The sequence below is a fragment of the Xenopus tropicalis genome, chromosome 2, assembly GCF_000004195.4.
Source record: "Xenopus tropicalis strain Nigerian chromosome 2, UCB_Xtro_10.0, whole genome shotgun sequence".
In the NCBI taxonomy this organism is placed as follows: Eukaryota; Metazoa; Chordata; class Amphibia; order Anura; family Pipidae; genus Xenopus; species Xenopus tropicalis.
In genome coordinates this window covers 168,906,200-168,930,176 of record NC_030678.2, presented here as the reverse complement: position 1 = coordinate 168,930,176, position 23,977 = coordinate 168,906,200, and the positions used below count along the sequence as shown (strand labels likewise).

The following is a 23,977-nucleotide window of genomic DNA, read 5'->3' as shown; positions in this document are numbered from 1 at the left end:
GAGTTCACTGTTAAAAGAAACAGGATTTGTTGTCTCTTTGTTTTCCTGTGCCAGAAACACGCAGCTCTCTCCCCTCTCCTGCTCCCCCCTCCCTCAAGAATGCTAAGAACTCACTCCCCCCCCCCCTTAGGAATGTGGATCTGAGCCAATCAGTGGGAAGCTTCCTCACAGTCTTACAAACTGAGCATGTACACTGGTCTGGGTCTTGGTGCAGAAGCGAGGCATTATGGGAACTTTCTATACAGAGCTCAGCGGTTTTTTTTACTACGAGGCTTCTGATCATCTGAACGGGAGAAATATGGGGAGACTTAAGGGCACTATTGAGACAACTGAAGGTATGCCTGCAGCTTGGGATTAACTCTTTATTAGCCTTTCTTTCTCCTTTAAGGGCCTCATTCAGACTACAGAATTTGGACTCACTGCGCTAAAGTTTTGATAGGGATAAGATGCATTATAACAAAGCAGTAATCCATTTGCTTACACAGTGCCCCCCGTTTAGGGTGTACAGACATAGTTCTAGCTTTGCTACAGCTTTTGCCCACTGTGAGTTCCACTGTTACCAAGTGGACCAGAACTTGACTGTGGTTCTACTTTAATTTGATGCACAGATCAACTGATGTCCTACAGGCTGCAGTTCAGCAGCTCCACACACTTTTCTATGCCATTATATGATAGTCACAAAGGACCCCCCATCTTTGATGGGCCGAAGGCTAAATGCAAAATACTTTCGACTACAGGTCTGTCTCAGTGGGTGGTAGCTAAAAGAGACAATCCACCTCTAAGACCTATTATTGAAAATGGTAAAAATTTCAGGTCTGGGAAGAAGGAAAAAGCAGTTCCAGTATTAATTCCTCCATATAGAGGGTGGGCCAAGCTTGCAATACAGAGCCATAAAGGTTCATGGGGTGGCATTATAAACAGAAAGATAAAATGGGCAAATTGTTTCTTTTCTGCTGTCTTAAGGTGGCCATACATGTGAAGATCCGCTCGATCTTCTCCAGATATCCCCATCTACAGGTGGGCGATATCGGGGAAAATGTAGGCTAATTCGGCTAATTTGACCCCAGGGGCCAAACAATCAAATTATATTGGCGGCAATGCCGATCCGACTAAACTTTTAACCTGCCTGATCGATATCTGGCCAATTTCAGGACAGATATCGATCGGGCATGGCCCTCATTCCTGCCACTACACGGGCCGATAAGCTGGCGAACCGGTCCAAGGGACCCATATCGGCAGCTACAATCGGACTGTGTATGGCCACCTTAAAGACTTGTTCCCTGCTAACAGATCTTTCATTGATGCTTAATCCCTACGCCACCATCAGTAATCACAGACCCCCCCCCATACTATTAAACTAGCAAAGCCCTCCTCTCAGGGGGCCCGAGTGATAACCAACTTATCTGTTGCCCCTGAACTGTGGGCCCTGCAACAAGTAAAATGGGGCAACAATTGAGAAAATGCCACTGATATGCAAGACCACAACCAAAATCTGCTGTGGCCACTCTCCAATTATGCCAAACCGCAGCCCTGATTATGACAAGCTTTGTCTATGGTCCTTTCAAACCCTGCCCACGTACCAAAAGTCTTACCCCTTTCTACTACCTGGAAATCAAGCTTTTCCATATTGGTGCCTCCTTGGTGTCATGGACAAGAGGGCCCCCAGTGTCCCCTCCGTTTGCATGGAAACATTGTCATTGATTGATATTTTTGATTGATATTTTTGCAGCCAGGGTACCCCAAGCTTTGTCTATGAAAGGCCAAGGAATGCAGTTCTGGGCAGAAAGTGATATCTAGGAGAGAAGAGACTTAATCTTTGCCATTCATTGGCGCTTTATAAATAAAGTTATACATACATAGATACATACATACATCCGTTCACCTTTCTCATGAAACCCTATTTACATTGTGCCTGAAGCTACAAAGAAATCTTCAAAGCTACAAAATCAGGACCCAGTCGTAGCTTTAAAACTTTATCTGTTGTGATTGAATTATTCAGAAACCTGACAGACCGGTGAGGCCGAAGGCTCATTCCACTAGGGCTGAAGAAACTTCCAGAGAATCTTATATTATTTCAGAAGATTAGTCATTTGAATGATCAAATAAATCTGACTTTTCAGTTATGCAAGTCACTTTTGTTAGTTAAATCTTTACTAAATGAGTATTGTAGGGGCAAAAGGACTCTCTCTTGCCTTGGTAGTGGGGCAAGGGTAAATATCCATAGTATCCCTCACATCATGTGTAGCCAGGAAAAGAAATGTATGGTAAGTACAGGAGTAAATTTCCCCCTATTTCTTCCAAACAATTACCCAGTTAGTGTAACATTATGCCACTTTAATTGTATAAAAATGTATTACCAAAAAGTGTAGATTAATGAGGGCCTGCCCCAGGCTTCTAGGAGCTGTAGTTCAGCAGGCTCAGCAGCATCTCAAGAACCTGTCAGTTAAAGGGTTTGTTCACTAATTAACTTTTAGTATGATACAGAGAACAATGTTCTGAGACATTTTTCAATTGGGCTTTATTTTTTATTATTTGTAGTTTTTTAGTTATTTCACATTCAATTCAGCAGCTCTCCAGTTTGGAATTTGCTATTCAGTTGCTATAGTCCAAGTTCCCTTAGCAATCAGGGAGTGGTTTGGATGAGAGGATGTTATAGAAAAGAAAGGTACAAAAAGTAACAATAACAATAAAACTGTAGCCTCACAGAGCAATAGGTTTTTTGGCTCAGGGGTCAGTGACCCCCATTTAAAAACTTAAGACGTTGGAAGAAGAAGGCAAATAATTAAAAAACTATAATAAATAAAAAATGAAGACCAATAGAAAAGTTGCTCAGAATTGTCCCACCCCATTTTGTGAGCTGCAGTTTCAGGTTCCACAACAGCTGAAGGATGGACATTAATAGCAATATGGATATATAAAAAGATTTTGTTTCTAGAATACACTGCAAGGGGCCCATGGGAAATGCCTTTACTGTGCTACATCCTATCCCAGACTCTATTATCCTCTCATGGAGGACTGAGAAGTTTCTCTATGGTAAGCTAGGGGGCGATAGGGTGGAACTTTCTATCCATACAGCGCTTGTCTCTATGGTTTGTATGCGGTCACATGTTTTTCTCCCCCTTCCCTTCACAACTAACTTTATTTATACAAACAATTTATCCCTAGGATTGACTCTAGTTATAGGAAAGGGGGCTAATACGGTGGCCTAGGTGGGACAAACCGGTGAAACAATGGCGGCCCACTTGAAGAAACGGGTCTATGAGGAATTCACCAGAGTGGTGCAGGTGAGAATAAAGACCGAAGTCATATTGTGTGTGAGTCGATTAAAGGAAAGCCCGGGTATGGGTATAAAACAAATAGAAAATGACAGATCAGAATTCGTTCCTACCGCTGTTAATTCGGGAAAAGTCAACCTCAGGTGTTGCAGCAGGGATAGAACACAACTCCCAGAATCCATAGCGAACCAGACACGCTCCCAGAATCCATAGCGAGCAGTGGGACGCTGGGAAATGTCAGGCTGTGTGCTTGTCTCCCTAGAGCAGAGTGGGGCCCCTGGCAATGCAGGAATATTGGGGCCCCCTGGCAGTGAAGGAATATTGGGGCCCCTGGCAATGCAGGAATATTGGGGCCCCCTGGCAATGCAGGAATATTGGGGCCCCCTGGCAATGCAGGAATGTGGGGGCCCCCTGGCAATGCAGGAATATTGGGGCCCCCTGGCAGTGAAGGAATATTGGGGCCCCTGGCAATGCAGGAATATTGGGGCCCCCTGGCAATGCAGGAATATTGGGGCCCCTGGCAATGCAGGAATGTGGGGGCCCCCTGGCAGTGAAGGAATATTGGGGCCCCCTGGCAATGCAGGAATGTGGGGGCCCCCTGGCAGTGAAGGAATATCGGGGCCCCCTGGCAATGCAGGAATATTGGGGCCCCTGGCAATGCAGGAATATTGGGGCCCCTGGCAATGCAGGAATGTGGGGGCCCCCTGGCAGTGAAGGAATATTGGGCCCCCTGGCAATGCAGGAATATTGGGGCCCCTGGCAATGCAGGAATATTGGGGCCCCCTGGCAATGCAGGAATATTGGGGCCCCCTGGCAATGCAGGAATATTGGGACCCCCTGGCAATGCAGGAATATTGGGGCCCCCTGGCAATGCAGGAATATTGGGGCCCCCTGGCAATGCAGGAATATTGGGGCCCCTGGCAATGCAGGAATATTGGCCCCCCTGGCAATGCAGGAATATTGGCCCCCCTGGCAATGCAGGAATATTGGGGCCCCCTGGCAGTGAAGGAATGTTGGGCCCCCTGGCAGTGAAGGAATATTGGGCCCCCTGGCAGTGAAGGAATATTGGGCCCCCTGGCAGTGAAGGAATATTGGGCCCCCTGGCAGTGAAGGAATATTGGGCCCCCTGGCAGTGAAGGAATATTGGGCCCCCCTGGCAGTGAAGGAATATTGGGCCCCCCTGGCAGTGAAGGAATATTGGGCCCCCTGGCAGTGAAGGAATATTTGGGCCCCCTGGCAGTGAAGGAATATTGGGGCCCCTGGCAGTGAAGGAATATTGGGGCCCCTGGCAGTGAAGGAATATTGGGGCCCCTGGCAGTGAAGGAATATTTGGGCCCCTGGCAGTGAAGGAATATTGGGCCCCCTGGCAATGCAGGAATATTGGGGCCCCCCCTGGCAGTGAAGGAATATTGGGGCCCCCTGGCAGTGAAGGAATATTGGGGCCCCCTGGCAATGCAGGAATATTGGGGCCCCCTCTGGCAGTGAAGGAATATTGGGGCCCCCTGGCAGTGAAGGAATATTGGGGCCCCCTGGCAATGCAGGAATATTGGGGCCCCCTCTGGCAGTGAAGAAATATTGGGGCCCCCTGGCAATGCAGGAATATTGGGGCCCCCTGGCAGTGAAGGAATATTGGGCCCCCTGGCAATGCAGGAATATTGGGGCCCCCTGGCAGTGAAGGAATATTGGGGCCCCCTGGCAGTGAAGGAATATTGGGGCCCCCTGGCAATGCAGGAATATTGGGGCCCCCTCTGGCAGTGAAGGAATATTGGGGCCCCCTGGCAGTGAAGGAATATTGGGGCCCCCTGGCAATGCAGGAATATTGGGGCCCCCTCTGGCAGTGAAGGAATATTGGGGCCCCCTGGCAGTGAAGGAATATTGGGGCCCCCTGGCAGTGAAGGAATATTGGAGCCCCTGGCAATGCAGGAATTATGTGGCCCCTGTGTGGGGGTGGGATTCACATATATCAGGGATCTCCAACCTGTTGCCTTCCAGCTATTATCGAATTGTTAATGATGGATAATCTCTGGCGCTGTTTAAATTGAGGGCGACCACCAGAATGTGGGGTTCCAACAGGAATTATGGGGTCCCATATTAGAAGTTGGCAAGCCCCTCCACCCAGGGCCCCACTTATTAGCCCATTGGTCACCTGGGCTTCCTAAGCATAGGGCTATGTAGGGTTTACACTGGTAAAAATGATTAAAGGGCACATATCAACAGTTTATTTATTTTTTTTAAAAACAGCCCCCAGTGGCGCTAGGGCACCCGCATCTAGAGGGAGCTACCGGTGTGGGTGGCCTTTAGCATTTATTTAGCATTTGGCATATGCCGCAGGGAGCTATTAGCCTGCATCTCTGGTAGTGGAAGTTATTTAAGTTGATAGGTGTCCGTTTAAGGGGGAATAAAGATACAAATATAGATAAGGTGGCAACTCTAGGGCCCTGTCAACATTTGCAAATGCAAAAGGGCAAATGCCCCCCTTTTTACCCTAATCCAAAATCATCCCTGTGCAACCATTGATATAATAAATAATGTGATCCAATCGTGAGTAATATACAGTTAAGACACAAGCACTCTGCTGGAGCCATTTAGAGTGTAAGCTGTGTGGACCGGCATTCCCCACTCTTGTACTAGAGAGTGCCTGACATAATAAAACCTATTATCTATCACACAGATTACATTTTTTTTGCAATGGGTACCCCAAAGCTCCCTGCCAGTACAGTAACCGTTACAGGTATGGGACCTGATATCCAGAATGCTTGGGACCCGGGGTATTCCAGAAAAGGGATCTTTCTGTAATTTGGATCTCCATAACTTACGTCTGCTAAAAATCATTTAAACATGAAATAAACCCAATAGGATTGTTCTGCCCCCAATAAGGGGTAATTATATCTTAGTTGGGATCAAGTACAGGTACTGTTTTATTATTACAGAGAAAAGGGAATCATTTAACCATTAAATAAACCCAATAGGGCTGTTCTGCCCCAATAAGGGGTAATTATATCTTAGTTGGGATCAAGTACAGGTACTGTTTTATTATTACAGAGAAAAGGGAATCATTTAACCATTAAATAAACCCAATAGGGCTGTTCTGCCCCAATAAGGGGTAATTATATCTTAGTTGGGATCAAGTACAGGTACTGTTTTATTATTACAGAGAAAAGGGAATCATTTAACCATTAAATAAACCCAATAGGGCTGTTCTGCCCCCAATAAGGGGTAATTATATCTTAGTTGGGATCAAGTACAGGTACTGTTTTATTATTACAGAGAAAAGGGAATCATTTAACCATTAAATAAACCCAATAGGGCTGTTCTGTCCCAATAAGGGGTAATTATATCTTAGTTGGGATCAAGTACAGGTACTGTTTTATTATTACAGAGAAAAGGGAATCATTTAACTATGAAAGAAATAAACCCAATAGGGCTGTTCTGCCCCCAATAAGGGGTAATTATATCTTTGTTGGGATCAAGTACAGGTACTGTTTTATTATTACAGAGAAAAGGGAATCATTTAACCATTAAATAAACCCAATAGGGCTGTTCTGCCCCCAATAAGGGGTAATTATATCTTTGTTGGGATCAAGTACAGGTACTGTTTTATTATTACAGAGAAAAGGGAATCATTTAACCATTAAATAAACCCAATAGGGCTGCTCTGCCCCCAATAAGGGGTAATTCTATCTTAGTTGGGATCAAGTACAGGTACTGTTTTATTATTACAGAGAAAAGGGAATCATTTAACCATTAAATAAACCCAATAGGGCTGTTCTGCCCCCAATAAGGGGTAATTATATCTTAGTTGGGATCAAGTACAGGTACTGTTTTATTATTACAGAGAAAAGGGAATCATTTAACCATTAAATAAACCCAATAGGACTGTTCTGCCCCAATAAGGGGTAATTATATCTTAGTTGGGATCAAGTACAGGTACTGTTTTATTATTACAGAGAAAAGGGAATCATTTAACCATTAAATAAACCCAATAGGGCTGTTCTGCCCCAATAAGGGGTAATTATATCTTAGTTGGGATCAAGTACAGGTACTGTTTTATTATTACAGAAAAAAAGGAAACCTTTTTCAAAAATTAGAATTATTTGCTTATAATGGAGTCTATGGGAGACGGCCTTTCCGTAATTCGGAACTTTCTGGATAAGGGATCCCATACATGTACCATTCAATTTTGATTTGCAGCAGCAGCCGCTAGAGGAGCCCTCGGCCAAGAAGCTGCGTTTGACAAAACCCAGCAAATCTGCAGCTCTTCACATCGACCTGTGCAAGGCGACTTCTCCAGCGGACGCCCTGCAGTACCTGTTGCAGTTTGCCCGAAAGCCTGTCGAAGCAGAGAGTGTGGAGGGAGTTGTGCGAATCCTCCTGGAACATTATTATAAGGTAGGGGAATATGGGTGCTGTGTCTGTATTGCTCCGACTTCATGCCTTCATACTGGGAGACAAATCACTAACCATAAAGGGAACTTCACCCAAACACAAGCTTTTTGAAAAGAAAACATAATTTCAAGCAACTTTGCAATATACATCAAATAAAAATATACAGCCTTTTCCTGATTTTTAATGTCATAATATGCCTCACCCCCTGTTCCCCTGCTGATCTGGCTGACTACTTTGTGACTTAAATAAAATGTAACAGTAGTCACCTGTCCTCGGCCTGCCTTCAGCTGGCATCCTCCCAATCCCACAATTCCCTGCTGCACACGTGATGTCAATAAGGAAAGGAACATCCCAGTGCAGTGCATTGTGGGTTATGTAGTTCCTGCATGCTGTCTGTAAGCTGTGGAGAAGTTGTAACAATTTGTAACATCAATGTTTTAGTCCCTCCTCCCCTGCCAGGATTTCAAATGATGCAGAAAGAGAAGAGCTGTTTTGAACTGTTTGAGGCCTTAATAGGATGTACCCACAGTGATGAATTAATACCTCTGCATAAAACCGTTTCTCTTCATTAAACTCTTCATTTCCTTTTTAAGGAGAATGATACCTCTGTCAGGCTGAAGATCGCTTCCCTGTTGGGCTTGTTATCCAAGACGGCTGGATTTTGCCCGGACTCCATAGTGGACGATGTGATAAATACTCTTCAGAATGAAAGTAAGGCATTTTGTCTCCCTTCCTAACCCATATCTTTTCCTGCTGTTGAGGGATTTCATTATCTGTACAGTTATAGGCCTACGGGTGTCTCTTCTGCTACAGGCAGGATGTATTTAGGCAAAACAGTCACTCACTTCTAGGTTACTGTGCTAGTTTTAATGGACCTTGCTTTTATATTAGGAAGCAGAGGAGGTTTGTGTTAAACGAGATTTGGTGTACTATGCTAATTATATCTAACGGTGGCCATACATGGGCAGATTTCAGCTGCTGATTCTGGTTCTTCAGATCGATTCAGCAGCTTATCTGCCTGTGTAGGGGCACCCCCAACAGTCTTACCTAACCAATATCTGGCCTAAAATTGGCCAGATCTCGATTGGCAGGTTTAATTATTTTTGTTGGATCATGGACCGTGTCGGTTCATTGATACGGTCCTTAGTCCGATGTCCTATATCCCCACCATTTTCATATAGGACCAAACAATCGAATTAGCTCAATATCGCCCACCATAGGATTGTAGTAGATAAGATAGTGGTGTCCATGCAACCATCCAGCCTTGGTTGAGTGATATGTTATGGTAATAGGCTAAAGGTGGCCATACAATTCACCAAACGTATCCCAAACTTTACAAAAAATTAAAAGAAAGTTCAAAAAGAAGAATCACATTTTATTTGAAAATCCATATTAAAAGCATACAAACCCCAAAACACGCTGCCTTACGCATTTGGTACCCTAACGGTACTTAGTCACAGGCAGTCATAGGCCTATGATTAAGTACCATTAGGGTACGAAACGCGTAAGGTGGCCCTTTAATCTGGTGAATGTGTCCCAATCACTCTGGCCCTGTTTGACTGGCCATTGGGGATCTTTTTTGATAAAGTGTAAAGGTGGCCATACACAGGCAGATTTAAGCTGTCATTTTGAGTCCTTTAGACCCATTCAGGCAGCTTATCTGCCCGTGTATGGGGGCCCCGGACAACCCTACACAACTGATATCCGGCCGAAAATTGAGCAGGTGTCGATCAGGCAGGTTTGATTTTTTTTTTTTCAAGTTGGATCGATGACCGCGTTGGCTCATTGATGCGGTCCTCACTTCAACCGTTCCTATATCCATTCAGGGCCAAATTAGCCTGATATCGCCCACCTTAGGTAGGAATATTTGGGAAAGGGGATCTGCTTGTTTGTCAGCAAATCTTTTTCATTATAGTGATGATGTGATGTACTATTAACCAGTTCATTGTGCCAAGCTGAGATGCTGATCCACTTTTGTAGACCTACTTTTTCCACTAAATGTACATTAAACTCAACATGGTAAATAATTCCTTTTTTATTCCTCCCCTTAGAGTCCCACCAGGTTCTCGCACAGTTGCTGGACACCTTGTTAGAAATTGGCATCAAGCTCCTGGACAGTGTATCCCACAGGATGCAATTGGTGGATGTGGCTTGCAAGGTACCTTTTCTTTAGATGTCAGGGATGTTAAAAGGTGTAGTTCTCCACCTATTATATAGCATACTAAAAGTTAACTTATTGTCCTATTCTTAGCAACTTTTCAGTTGGTCTTTCTTGATTTTTTTTCTTTAAATAGTTTTGAATTATTTTCCTTCCTGTTATGTCTTTCTAGTTTTCAGTTAGTGGCCAGCCCCTCTCCTATTTATCTTCAATTCTCTTGTTCTTACTACTGCCTGGTTGCAAATAGGTGGCCTAACTGGCCTCAGACTTTGCTTTCAGAGATGCAAAGAAGCAAACATTAACCCTATACTGGCCATCAGGCTAGGACTCTTCTATACTAGTATTAATGGTATTCCCACAATATAGGAAACCATGCTCTTAACAATGGATAATGTGTAGCGATTTTATAAACAATCTGTATTTATTCTGAGCAGGAGCATCTAACTGGTTTTCATCTGCTGCTTTAAACCCACAGCATCTGTCGGATACGTCCCATGGTGTGAGGAATAAATGCTTGCAGCTCTTGGGATGCCTTGGCTCTGTAGAAGCCAGCACTGCCAAGGAGGTGGAGAATGCAGTCACTAAAGATGTCCAGAAGATTATCGGGGATTATTTTATTGATCAGGACCCCCGTGTACGGACAGCAGCAATAAAAGCCATGGTAAGGGAATGATGAAGCAGGTAGCCCCTCTGGCATTTGTCAGAACCCACAGATTGCCAGTCCGGGCCTGCTTGAAACAGCCCCTGCATGGTCAGCAACTGCAGTAGATCAGTTAACGCATGGATGTGAATCGCCTACCTCTGTCCTTTATTATCCAACGTTGAGTCTCAGTGGGGTGCTGGGAGCTTAGGTCCAAAGGGCTGAAACATGATTTAAGACCCAAGTGCCTTGCTTTACTGTGAATGCTTTCATTAGCAATTCTAACAGGCAGTTTATTCATTATTAAATAAAATGACGGCGCTGATAGTGTAACATTTTATACAGCTATACTGACGTATTGCATAATAATTCTTTTTGGTTCAGTTACAGCTGCATGAGAGAGGACTGAAATTACAGCAAGCAATGTACAATCAGGTACTGTGTTTTTGATTTTTTTTTTTTTTTTTTTTTTAAGTAATGCAAAGTAAATCATAGCCCTGAGCAGCCTGCATTCACAATAGGGGGAGTGTTGTTTGCTTAGTCACATTGTCTTGACACCCCTTCTCTCAGTGGTAGAACAGGCAATTCAGGAGATGTATAACCTTGGTTAGCTATGAATGCTCTATTCCAGGCAAGAGTATTCAGGTCTAGCTTCTGATTGGTTCCTATGCTACAGTGCTGTGCACTGTCTGCCACCGAATCCCCGTAGGAAGTGAATGGATGGGTGGACTAGTTGGGTTTTGAGGGAAATTTTAATTTAATCAACCCGCAGCACAAAGAAGCACATTCCCTCTTTATTTAAAAAGAGCATAATGCACTGGCACTGTTTTTAAGTTCAACTACAATTTATATTCATTAATATACTGGAAACATATCATATAAAAATTGAATGTACCAGTGAATTAAACTAAATATACAAGGATTGTGCTTAAAAAAAGTTGTGTTTTTGGGCTGATTTATTTAGAAATTCCACCAAAACCCCACTAGCCCCCCACAACCGTTCCACTTCCTGCTGGCTGAATTCTCTGGATGTGCAGGGGGGGGGCGGCAGCTCTCAGTACTCTGCACTGTAGGATAGGAACCAGTCGGCAGCTAGGCTGAAACCTGTCTTTGCTTGTGTGAGTGCAGGGCTGTGATTGGCTATCCCCTTCCTGTGTTTCTGGCAGGGACTGTTAGGACACACCCACCCTTCATTTGTAACATGGACAGAGAACTGATAGGATCTATAGGGAGCTTCAATAAAGGGGCCATTTTTACAGATAATGTTAATGTTTAGCACAAAATGAAACCAGCACCATATATTATTCATAACTGCCTACAAAATTAGGGGTTTTTCCATTTATCCAATATCTCTTTTAAATATCCATAGAGTTTTTTTGTTTAAAGATAAACTTCCCCTGTAAATGGCTTGCCTAAGGCACAATGAGATGGCAAATAAGCACAATGATTGGACTGTAGAATGTTAAATCGTGTTAAAATTGCCAAGAATATCCTATACAAAGCTTTTCCTCCTACCAGGCCTGCAAACTACTGACTGATGATTACGAACAAGTCCGAAGTGCTGCAGCGGAGCTGATTTGGGTTTTAAGCCAGCTGTTTCCTGAAAGGTGAGCACTGAGATCCAGCCATTGGCAGAAGGATTGAATAGCTGCTGACACAAGCAGAGCTGCTCCCTGACTTAGCAGATGCTGGAGCTTTCAGCTGAAATGCTGAAGTATTTGATCCATATGGTATTATTCACTCTGCAGCATTGTTCCAATCCCATCATCAAATGAGGAGATCCGATTGGTGGATGATGCCTTTGGGAAAGCCTGTCACATGGTTAGCGACGGTTCCTGGGTGGTGAGAGTCAAGGCTTGCAAACTCTTGGTAAGACCTAGAACAGTCCTGAACCTTGTTCTTTCCAGCTCTGTCCTATTGTTCATCTTAGTGATTCATTTGGCATAAATACTTGATTAATTGTGAACGGGACAAGCACATAATATCCATCAGGCTCTTCAATGTTTTTTGTTTTGTTTTTTTTTTTACTGCAGGGATCAATGCTGCAAGTTAGTCCTCACTTTCTGGAGCAAACTCTGGACAAGAAGCTCATGTCGGACCTCCGGGTAATTGCTAACTTGTATAAACTCTAGTGTTGAGATGTCGGAATAAAAGGCTGTGCAATGATCGTTATATCCTTGGGCACAGGAATATGATACATTGTACTAATCCTGTGTGTTGGTTGGAAGATGTGCAAATTAAAGGGTTACTTTATCGTCATTATTTATTTTTGTCTCAGTACCTGTACATAGAGGCCCCTATTTAATTACATTGTTCTGATTTTATTATTGTTCTCTGTACAGCGGAAAAGGACAGCCCACGAGCGCGCCAAGGAGCTCTACAGCTCAGGGGAGTTTTCCAGTGGTAGGAAATGGGGAGACGATGCCCCCAAAGAGGAGCTGGACACGGGAGCCGTGAATCTGATTGACTCGGGTGCCTGCGGAGCTTTTGTTCATGGGCTGGAGGATGAGATGTATGGTAATGTCCCATATTCCGCTGGATGCAACAAAGTTTATTCTCAGATGGGCAGGTCATGGGAAAGCCCCATACATAGGCCAGTAATGGTCTGGTGTTGCCCAGTCAGCTTTTGTTGGCCTATGTATGGCCACCTTTACACTACAGTTAGCAGCCAAGGTAACATAGTTAGGTTGAAAAACGTCCATCAAGTTAAATCTTAATGCCTATATATAACCTGGCAAAGAGGAAGGCAAAAAGCCCTTCTGAAGCTAATTTGCCGCAGAGGGGGAAAAAAATCCTTCCTGACTCCAAGATGGCAATCGGACCAGTCCCTGGATCAATTTGTACTAAGATCTATCTCCCATAACCCTGTATTCCCTCAATTTGCTAAAAAGCCATCCAGCCCCTTCTTGAAGTTATATAATGTATCTGCCAGTACTACTGGTTCAGGGAGGGAATTCCACAACTTCACAGCTCTCACTGTAACAAACCCTTTCCGAATATTTAGACAGAACCTCCTTTCTGCTAATCGGAGTGGGTGCTTTTGTGTCAGTTGGAAGGACCTACTGGTAAATAAAGCATTAGAGAGGTTATTCTATGATCCCCTTATATATTTATACATAGTTATCATGTCCCCACTTAAGCGCCTCTTCTCCAGTGTAAACAGACCCAACTGGGCCAGTCTTTCCCCATAACTGAGACTTTCCATACCCTTTACCAGCTTAGTTGCCCTTCTCTGGACCCTCTCTAACTCAATAATGTCCCGTTTGAGCACTGGAGACCAAAACTGAACAGCATATTCTAGATGGGGCCTTACCAGCGCTCTGTAAAGGGGAAGAATAACCCCCTCCTCCCGTGAATCTATACCCCTTTTAATACAAGTTGACTCCCTGTTTTATTCCTTAAGTAGCTCCTTATGTGTTATTTGTAATACTAATGGACAGCAACATTAACATTTCTCTAAAAATCCAGCTATCTGTGTACTCCTACCTAACCTAACCTCTTGTGGCTTATTTCCAGAGGTGAGGATTGCTGCTGTGGAGTCCTTGTGCCTGCTGGCCCGCTCCTCCGCTCCTTTCGCTGAGAAATGCTTGGATTTCCTGGTGGACATGTTTAACGACGAGATTGAGGAGGTACGCCTGCAGTCCATCCACACCATGCGCAAGATCTCGGACAATATCACCCTGCGAGAAGATCAGCTGGACACAGTGCTGGCCGTGCTGGAGGTGAGAAACTTCTAGAAACTTCATTTTCTAAGGGCTTCCTGGCAAGCCTTAAATTCAGTGCTGATGTTATGTGGTAATGTTTAAAGATTAGAACAAGTGTAGCAGTTTTTTAGGGGGTCGGGGAGGGGGGGGCATTGAAGTAACTACAAAGTTCTCTGGGAGTATTTAAAATAATAAATGGTCATTCTTATAGTTTGGCCTTTAGACTGAAGTATGCTTTTGGTGCCATGTATCTCACAACACTATGTTCTGCAGGATTCTTCCCGAGATATCCGGGAGGCCCTTCATGAGCTGCTCTGCTGCACAAACGTTTCCACCAAGGAGTGTATCCAGTTGGCTCTGGTTGAACTGTTGAAGAACCTCTCCAAATACCCCACCGACCGGGAGTCCATTTGGAAGTAAGTATGGAGGTCCATGCTGAGTAGCTTGAAATAGGTCGTTCTAGTCAGATTTTGCTCATTGCCAAGGTCTCCCTGACAAGCTCGGCCTAAGGCATTTTTGTTATGTTTCAGGTGTTTAAAGTTCCTTGGGAGCCGACACCCCACCCTGGTGTTGTCTCTCGTCCCAGAGCTCCTAAGCACCCACCCTTTTTTCGATACACCAGAGCCTGACATGGATGACCCAGCCTGTATCCTTCTTTTGCTCAGTGACTTGGTGTGTGTGACAGGGGGGAAGGGCGGAATGATAATACTTGTTGGGGGCATCCTTAATGGAGAAGGATCTGGGGGTTTTCTGTAGATAACAAGTTGTCTAATTCCTGGCAGTGTCATTCTGTGGCTACTAAAGCAAATAAAGTGCTGTCTTGTATAAAAAAGGGCATTCACTGAAGGGATGAAAACATCATTTTGCCCCTTTATAGGTCCCTGGTAAGGCCTCACCTTGAGTATGGGGGGCAGGTTTGGGCTCCAGTCCTTAAGAAGGATATTAATGAGCTGGAGAGAGTGCAGAGACTGCAAATTAACTGCTAAAGGGGATGGAAGGTTTAAGCTATGAGGTGAGACTGTCGAGGTTGGGGTTGTTTTCTTTGGACATGCGAGGGGACATGATTACTCTGTACAAATACATTAGAGGGGATTATAGGCAGATAGGGGGTGTTGTGTTTTCCCATAAAAGCGATCAACGCACCAGAGGCCCCCCCTTTAGATTAGAGGAATGGAGCTTCCATTTGAAGCAGCGTAGGTGTTTTTTAACAGTGAGGGCAGTGAGGTTGGGGAATGCCCTTCCTAGAGATGGGGTAATGGCAGACTCTGTTAATGCCTCTAAGAGGGGCCTGGATGAGTTCTTGAACAAGTATAGTATCCAAAGCTATTGTGATACTAATATCTACAGTTAGTATTAGTGGCTGTGTATGTAGTTTATGTATGTGAGTGTATAGATAGGTAAGTATAGGGTGTGAGTGCTGGGTTTACTTGGAAGGGTTGAACTTGATGGACTCCTTTTTTCAACCCTATGTAACTATGAGAGGTCTTGGTTTAACTAAGTTTGGAGACATTGCGGCAATACCTGTTTCCATGGATCCTGCATTTTGCCACTAGGTGGAGCTTGCAGTGGCAACTAATATTTATTCCCTATAAGTTATGGCTTGGGTTATAAACATGTAAATGGATAAAGGTAACTCCAAACAATATGTGGAAATCTTTGGAGGGAAAACAATATTTTGTCTTAAAGAAGAAGAAAAGTCTGAATCACTGGGGGTTGTCAAATGGTGATTGTAATCACTTACCTGATACCCCTGGGTAGTGCTCCTTTGAGCAGAAAACTGCAACAAACGTAACTGAGACTTTCCTTCTCCCTTTAAATGATTCTTCATTCCTAAGCTTTGCTTACATTGGATCTTAACATTGCTCTCCAGACATTGCAGTTCTGGTTCTGATATTCAATGCTGCCAAATGCTGCCCCACCATGCCGGCTCTGTTCTCGGACCACACTTTCCGCCATTATGCCTACTTACGGGACAGCCTGTCCCACCTTGTTCCTGCTCTTAATGTGAGTGTCATAGGCACAGTGCTGATATATTAGATTGTTTAATCTGATTGTAGGTTCTGCCAAATTTATGGGGCTTTAATTTTTGTGTATGATGAATTTCCATAGAAATGAAATTCTGACCCCCAGTTACTGTTGCTTTTAACTGTTACTTTTAAAATGTTCATTCTGTACAGAGAATCTGTATTGTACAGCAAGCAGTATGGCAGCTCCCACTTCTAATGTACAGTATGACTGATAAAACCTCACCATTATGCCATGTTTCTCTGTGTTTCTCCTCAGTTGCCAAGTGTGAGGTGGTCTTGGGTCCCAGATGTGGTCACAGAGGCCCCTCCTGAGGATCCTTCCCAGCAGTTCCTTCAGCTCAGCTTAGAACGGGTGCAGAATCTCCAGCACCTCGGCTCACAGGGGACACAGGAGCTGCTGGAATTCACCATTCGGTAACTAATGTGTAATTGTATGGGTGAAGCACCCAAAGGGTACTATGTGCTTAACAGTCTTGAATTACTGGTGAAGTAGAGACGAGTGCAATAAATAAAGATAAACCAAGCTTGTTGCAGTTTCAGTCTTGCATAAACCTGCTAGTCTAAAGCTTGCTATATATACGCCAAGTTTGCCAAACAACTGTCCTTGCCCAGTTTGGCAACCAAATCTGATCATCTGTATCTCTCCTACTTTCTTCCTCAGTGACCTGCAGAGGATTGGAGAACTTCAGTCTGAACTTGCGGGAATGGCAGATTTCTCTGCAACCTACCTGCGCTGCCACTTACTGCTTACCAAGGTCTGACTGAGAGACTGTGATTGGTCCTCTTGTTTAACTAGATGCTGCATTAAGTTGCAGGCCCTCGGGCATCTGCAAAAGTGAAATAGATATCATTGATTTCTCTTTAGTAATAAGAACTTATTAAACTAACTTGCTGAAGTGATTTGCTTTGCTCACCTTAATGTGCTCCTAGCAGGAAACACTTTATTTACTTTATTTCATGTTTTCAGGCCTTGAATGAGAAGCTATGGAGTCTGGCTGCTCCTCTCTTTCTAAAGAATTCCGTGACGACCAATGCTGTCAAGCAGGTAAGTTACAAGGAAATTCCTTTCTGATTATTTCATGCATGCAGAGCTAGCATCCCTTTAAGGCAATGGTGGTTGGACCTTTGCATTTCAAGCCCTTCTTGGAGGACCAACCTTTGTCAGTCCTCCATCCTTCCCCACTGCAGCTCATAACAAGTTTTACATTGGTGTTTCAGTCATTCAGACATAACCCCAGGAATATCTAGGGCAACAAATACATTTCCATCCCCACTCTCACCCTAACTGATCCACAAGCTGGGCTTTCAGGTATATTTAGAAGAAAAACTAGGTATCTCTGCATTTTCTACCCTAATTGGTCTCCAGGCTGAGCCCCCTATCACTGCTCTAAACCCCCTACAGTTTGGGAACCCTGCTTTAGGGTGAAGACACACTGAGCTACTAGTAGCAGCTACTTTTTCATGGCTACTAAACTCCAGAAAATCCCCTGCCATAGACAATACTGAGAATTGCCTCTCTACACACTTAGGGCTCTGGCACACGGGGAGATTAGTCGCCCGCGGCAAAACTCCCTGTTCGCGGGCGACTAATCTCCCCGAGTTGCCTACCCCTGCCATCCCACCGGCGAACATGTTAGTCGCTGGCGGGATGGCAGACGCGGCGGCGTGATTTTGTGCAAATCTTTTCGGCGATTTTCTGAAATCGCCCCGCCGCATCTGCCATCCCGCTGGCAACTTACATGTTCGCCGGTGGGATGGCAGGGGAAGGCAACTCGGGGAGATTAGTCGCCCGCGAACAGGGTGTTTTGCCGCGGGTGACTAATCTCCCCGTGTGCCAGAGCCCTTAGAGACAATTATCAGTAAATGATCAGCATTGTCTATTTTAGTAGCCATGACAAGTAGCTGCTACTAGTAGCTCTGTGTCTTCACCCTTATAGATGGTGGAAAATGCCTTTTTTGGAGACTGTGAGCTAGGACATGGCTGCTGTAAAATAAAGCTCTCATCCAGTGGCAGGTTGACATAAATCCCAGTAGATAGAATTCCATTGCTCCTTCTCTGTTCAGTAGTACATTACAAGTAAAGAGTATAAGACATATAGATCATAATCAGTTACCTGACTGATAAAATGTAACTGTGCAATGTATCTTATCGCCTGTGGTGAATAGTACACACAGTATCCTTTCTGGCCTTCTGTTTTTGGTGAGTAGTATACAAAGTAAAGTTCCTGGCTGGCTGTAAAAATATTGTTTCAAACGTCCAGGCCATCCGGGCAGATAATGGAAAGGGACGGATATATATTGTGTTATTTTCTTTCAGTAGGCAAAATGTAATTTTAGTTTAGTTTTAAAGACTATATACCCTGCCACTAAGATTTCTAGGTAGATCTCTGCTTAAATCTTTGACTCCATGTGATCCCAGGTTGGTCTTTGATAACTTAGCTTTTCATCCTGGGTCAGCTGATTGACTGTTTTCCAACCTCTTTTTCCATTTTTAGATCTTGGAAGAAACATACAAGATGGAGTTCATGTACAGTGGGCTTGAAACCAGGCAAGTGGCAATTATACACCACATGAGGTTACAAGCCAAAGCCCTGCAGCTGCTGGTGACGGCTCGGACTACTAAAGGGTAAGTTAACTAAAGAAGTAACCTTTTTCTCTATCTGGTAGGGTTAATGGCGTTTTAGGAAGGGTATTTTGTTTATATCCCTGTGCACTGACTTCTGTGTGTCTCTGTATTTCTCACTTCCAGAGCTGAGCCACTTTTTGGGATGTGTGAAGAATTTTTGCAGGAGGTGGACTTTTTCCAGAGGTGAGTGGACCTTTTGGAGACCATCGTCCCTGAATTCAGGTTGAACAATGTCACTTGTTCCTCGGGACTTTGCCAATTCTCTGCCCAATTCTTCATGGAAGGTTCAGTATTTGGTGCATCCATAATGTCTACCTTTACATTAACTTATAGTATATTGTATTAGAGTCGTTTTTGGTCTGGGTTTCCTTAATAATAATAATGTTAGAATGTCTGCAGATCCTCCCATGAGGTTGGTTGGCAGGGCTCCTCTGTAGGCCACAGTTCAGGGCAGGGATAGGATCCAGGCCTTCTCTTTTGGAATTTACCAGTGTAGGCATCATTGCATTTCCACAGGGGAAGCTTGTAAGCCTGTGTAGCTGTGCTAACCCAATGTATTTACAATGCCCTTTCTGTTTGTACAGATGTTTCATCTCCGAGCTGCCACACATGCAGGAAAGCTTTGTCGACAAACTATTGGATCTTGTACCCCGGCTGGTGAACTCCAAACCCTTAGAAATGGTTAAAATCCTACAGACAACTCTGCGTCAGTGCACCTTCCTCCGGCTGACTCTCCCAGAGCAGGTACTGCGCTATTTATCAGCGTTCACTAGTAACGGAGGTTTCAAGCCATAGCAAGCAGGCACCCAGGCTTAATTCTGACCGCATTGTAATCTGTCAGTGCTGCGTGCTGTATCCATCAGACATCCAATTTTAATATATTATTATTGTTGCTATTATTTATTGCTTGATTTATTATCTGAACAAAAAAGGCCACAGCTCAACAAAATTGGATGTAGATGCTTGCCCGCTGTTATAAAAAAAATCTCTAGAATCTCAGCCATAAAGCAGGGCAGGACTGCTGCTTACAATGGGGATCAGATAGGATCTGTGCCACTGTGACAGAATGCTCTGTTATACAGATAGCTAGAATCTCAGCCATAAAGCAGGGCAGGACTGCTGCTTACAATGGGGGGATCAGATAGGATCTGTGCCACTGTGACAGAATGTTCTGTTATACAGATAGCTAGAATCTCAGCCATAAAGCAGGGCAGGACTGCTGCTTACAATGGGGGGGGATCAGATAGGATCTGTGCCACTGTGACAGAATGCTCTGTTATACAGATAGCTAGAATCTCAGCCATAAAGCAGGGCCGGACTGCTGCTTACAATGGGGGGATCAGATAGGATCTGTGCCACTGTGACAGAATGCTCTGTTATACAGATAGCTAGAATCTCAGCCATAAAGCAAGGCAGGACTGCTGCTTACAATGGGGAGATCAGATAGGATCTGTGCCACTGTGACAGAATGCTCTGTTATACAGATAGCTAGAATCTCAGCCATAAAGCAGGGCAGGACTGCTGCTTACAATGGGGGGATCAGATAGGATCTGTGCCACTGTGACAGAATGCTCTGTTATACAGATAGCTAGAATCTCAGCCATAAAGCAGGGCAGGACTGCTGCTTACAATGGGGGGGGGATCAGATAGGATCTGTGCCACTTTGACAGTATGCTCTGTTATACAGATAGCTAGAATCTCAGCCATAAAGCAGGGCAGGACTGCTGCTTACAATGGGGGGGATCAGATAGGATCTGTGCCACTGTGACAGAATGCTCTGTTATACAGATAGCTAGAATCTCAGCCATAAAGCAGGGCAGGACTGCTGCTTACAATGGGGGGGATCAGATAGGATCTGTGCCACTGTGACAGAATGCTCTGTTATACAGATAGCTAGAATCTCAGCCATAAAGCAGGGCAGGACTGCTGCTTACAATGGGGGGGGGGTCAGATAGGATCTGTGCCACTGTGACAGAATGCTCTGTTATACAGATAGCTAGAATCTCAGCCATAAAGCAGGGCAGGACTGCTGCTTACAATGGGGGGGATCAGATAGGATCTGTGCCACTGTGACAGAATGCTCTGTTATACAGATAGCTAGAATCTCAGCCATAAAGTGGGGCAGGACTGGGGGGTATCAGATATTTATTTATTGATATTATATTATAGCTATTTGTTAAGACTGCTGCAAATCAGATTATGTTCCAGTAGTGTATTATATTTAATCTCGCTTCCTTCAGATTCATAAAGCATCATCACATATTATAGAACCTGCAGAAGAATCTGACAATCCAATTCGCTTCACCTCTGGCTTAGTTGTGGCTCTGGATGTCGATGCCACGTTAGAACACGTTCAGGAGCCCCAGAGCACAGTGAAAGTCCAGGTACAGTTATACAGGGATTACTGACCTGCTCCAGCCTCATCTGCTATGGAGAAGGGTCCCATCCTGGTGAGAGGCTTTGGTTCTAGCCTTCTACTTTATAATTAAAGCTTAACAGCAAAGTAGGCTTGTTAATTCTATACATTATAGGGTTTCTTGCCCCTTTAGCAGGGAAGATATGTTCCTGTGAAGATGCCCCCAGTTGCTCCCCATCTTGTTTTCTACTTCTGCTCTGGGCTGCTGTATCTTACCTGAGCTTAGGGCCCAGCTCACAATATACTGTATATAGAGAACATAAAAATCTGTATATAGAGAACATAAAAAAAATTGCAGTTAGCAAATACTTTTCATATTACATGACAGCTCAGACTCTAGTGCATTCTGATATACCTATCCCTGTAATCTATTCCTTCAAAAAGTATGAATAAATACCATATTTATATGCTGAAATCCAGCTGCAAAACAGTTCTTCTCTTTCTGCATCATGTGAAATCCTGGCAGGGGAGGAGGGACTAAAACACTGATGTTACAAATTGTAACAACTTCCCCACAGACAGCATGCAGGAACTACATAACCCACAATGCATTGCACTGTGACGTTCCTTTCCTTATTGACATCATCAGATGTAAGCTTACTTGCTGCTTGATGCTTTGCCCCTAAGCTTAGCTTCTCAGCACCAATCGGAAGAATCCTTTCTAAATGGTGCTGTTCCTTTCCTTATTGACATCACATGTGCAGAAGGGAATTGTGGGATTGGGAGGGTACAGGCTTTCTGACAGATGTAAGCTTATTTGCTGCTTGATGCTTTGCCCCTAAGCTTAGCTTCTCAGCACCAATCAGAAGAATCCTGACCACATGCCGAATCACTGATGCTCACAACATGCCCAACATGATCCAAGATGGCAAGCTCCTGGGAACAACTTTGCATAAAAATTTCTATTTGTTTCTCTAGGTACAATTTTTACTTTTTCTTTTTAGGTTGTATATCCAGATGGGCAGGTCCAAATCATTCATCCCAAGCCAGCAGATTTCCGGAATCCGGGTCCGGGGAGGCACAGACTCATAACTCAGGTCTATCTTTCACACACAGCCTGGACAGGTAAATTTGTTTCTAGAAACACTGAGTGAATCTGTAGCCCTGTGGCTTGTAAGTGCAATCTGTTGCAGAGTATCCTTCCATAAAACACATGTATCTCCTCTCTATCTCAGAGCCCTGCCAGATTGAAGTGAGGCTGTTACTTGCCTACAGCTCCAGCAGAAGCAAAGTGTTAAGCAGAGCATCCAAATCAGCCTGGGGAGAGAGCACAGAGACCGGCCCTTCCACTGAGAGCAGCACAGATGGCACCATTCCCTTCAGCAAACCTGTCAAAGTCTTCCTTATGCCCAAACCTGCCCGGCGGTGACAGCAGCCATGTTTGCTTGTGGCAGCTTTGGCTGAAATAACGGACATTGCTTTTCCCCAGACCGTTGGTTGGTCTGACGGCCCCAAATGCATTGCAGTCGACTCCACAAGTTTCCCTACAGCTGTACTGTTAATTATATAAATGTTTTTCCACCTTCTTTAAATGCTGCTGTGCATTTATTTTTCTAAACAAATCTCTATCACTATGTGCTGTGTTTTGCAAAACTGTCCTCAAAATCTCCAGGGCCAGCGGCTGCATTAAAATGCAAGAAATCCTCCAATGAGAATCCCAACTGTTCTGTGTAAATCTAGCACCAAGTCTGTCCTTTATCCCCATGTCTGATTCCAGTGTCATATAATGAATGGAAAAAATGACATAATTATTTCTATATGTAAGATAACCGCAAGATGCCTGGCATAGTTCTGGGAATCGGCATTCTCATCGGTCAATTATTTTGTATTTGTAATGAACTTTTTGATCAGTAGAATTCTCATTGGTGAATTTTTTTGCATATATAATTACGTTTTTTCGCAACTTCTATAACAAAACTAGGGGGCGCAGTGGGGCAGTGTTATGGTAGGGTTTACATCCTCTTTAAAGCACATCGCAAACCCTGGGTTCTTCCTCCCCCATCTCACTGTTGCTTTTGCCCTAACTTGCCACAGTTTTGTGGGACATGTGCTCGTCCACTTCTTCCCAACATTGTGGACAGTGGTTCCAGGGTGGAACTCAGAATAGGTCTAACACCACAGACATTCCATTGGATTGAGATCTCATGACTGAGCGGGTCCTTGCAATTAAGTTTAGCTTCTAAAGGTGGCCATACACAGGTAGATTTAATCTGCTGATTCAAGTCCTTTAGACCAAGGGTCCCCAACCACCGGGCCACGGACCAGTTCCGGGCCGTGGATGGCATGGCAGTGGGCCGCAGCGCACCCCCCCCTGCGCGTCGCATGTATTGCCCCCCTCCCCTCTGCCTCCGGTCCGTGGAAAAATGTTTTTGCCTCCTACCGGGCCATGGTGCTCAAAAGGTTGGGGAACCCTGCTTTAGACCGATTCAGCAGCTTATCTGCCCCAACGGGCCTCCCCAATGGAAAATTAGGACAAATGTCGATCGGCAGGTTTGATTTTCCTGTCATTTCGGGGGACCCCATCAGCTCGGGTCCTCAGTGCCTCTAGAGCCAAACGATAACACTGGGAGCAAAATTCAGGGGGTTGGGGAGCAACAAGTTGCCCAAAGCTGCTGGTTGGGTATAAATATTGTCAGAAACAAGATGATGTTGTCAGACTTTCAGCTCAAGGCTACTTTGAGGTCTGGGAAACACATTAGCTCAAATCCAGGTAATGGACAGAGGAAACCATTGCTGGATACCATA

General features: G+C 44.4%; 1 protein-coding gene across 2 annotated transcripts; it reads left to right on the top strand.

The window, feature by feature from the left end:
• The first annotated feature begins 3,108 nt into the window (after positions 1–3,108).
• On the top strand, positions 3,109–22,764 carry ints4 (integrator complex subunit 4). Of its 2 annotated transcripts, none has more exons than XM_002936549.5 (23): positions 3,109–3,284; positions 7,467–7,664; positions 8,255–8,372; positions 9,713–9,819; positions 10,295–10,480; positions 10,844–10,894; positions 11,978–12,066; positions 12,208–12,328; positions 12,493–12,564; positions 12,802–12,976; positions 13,976–14,181; positions 14,437–14,579; positions 14,694–14,809; positions 16,034–16,167; positions 16,447–16,604; positions 16,852–16,945; positions 17,158–17,235; positions 18,686–18,816; positions 18,940–18,999; positions 19,401–19,560; positions 21,057–21,200; positions 22,177–22,297; positions 22,408–22,764. In XM_002936549.5, the coding sequence occupies exons 1-23, from the start codon at positions 3,231–3,233 to the stop codon at positions 22,599–22,601; spliced, it is 2,910 nt and encodes a 969-aa protein (XP_002936595.2). In that variant the 5' UTR covers positions 3,109–3,230; the 3' UTR covers positions 22,602–22,764. The 2 variants fall into 2 exon arrangements, with proteins under 2 accessions (XP_002936595.2, XP_004912235.1); XM_004912178.4 differs by having other exon boundaries at positions 3,135–3,284; positions 7,470–7,664.
• The last annotated feature ends 1,213 nt before the right edge of the window (positions 22,765–23,977 follow it).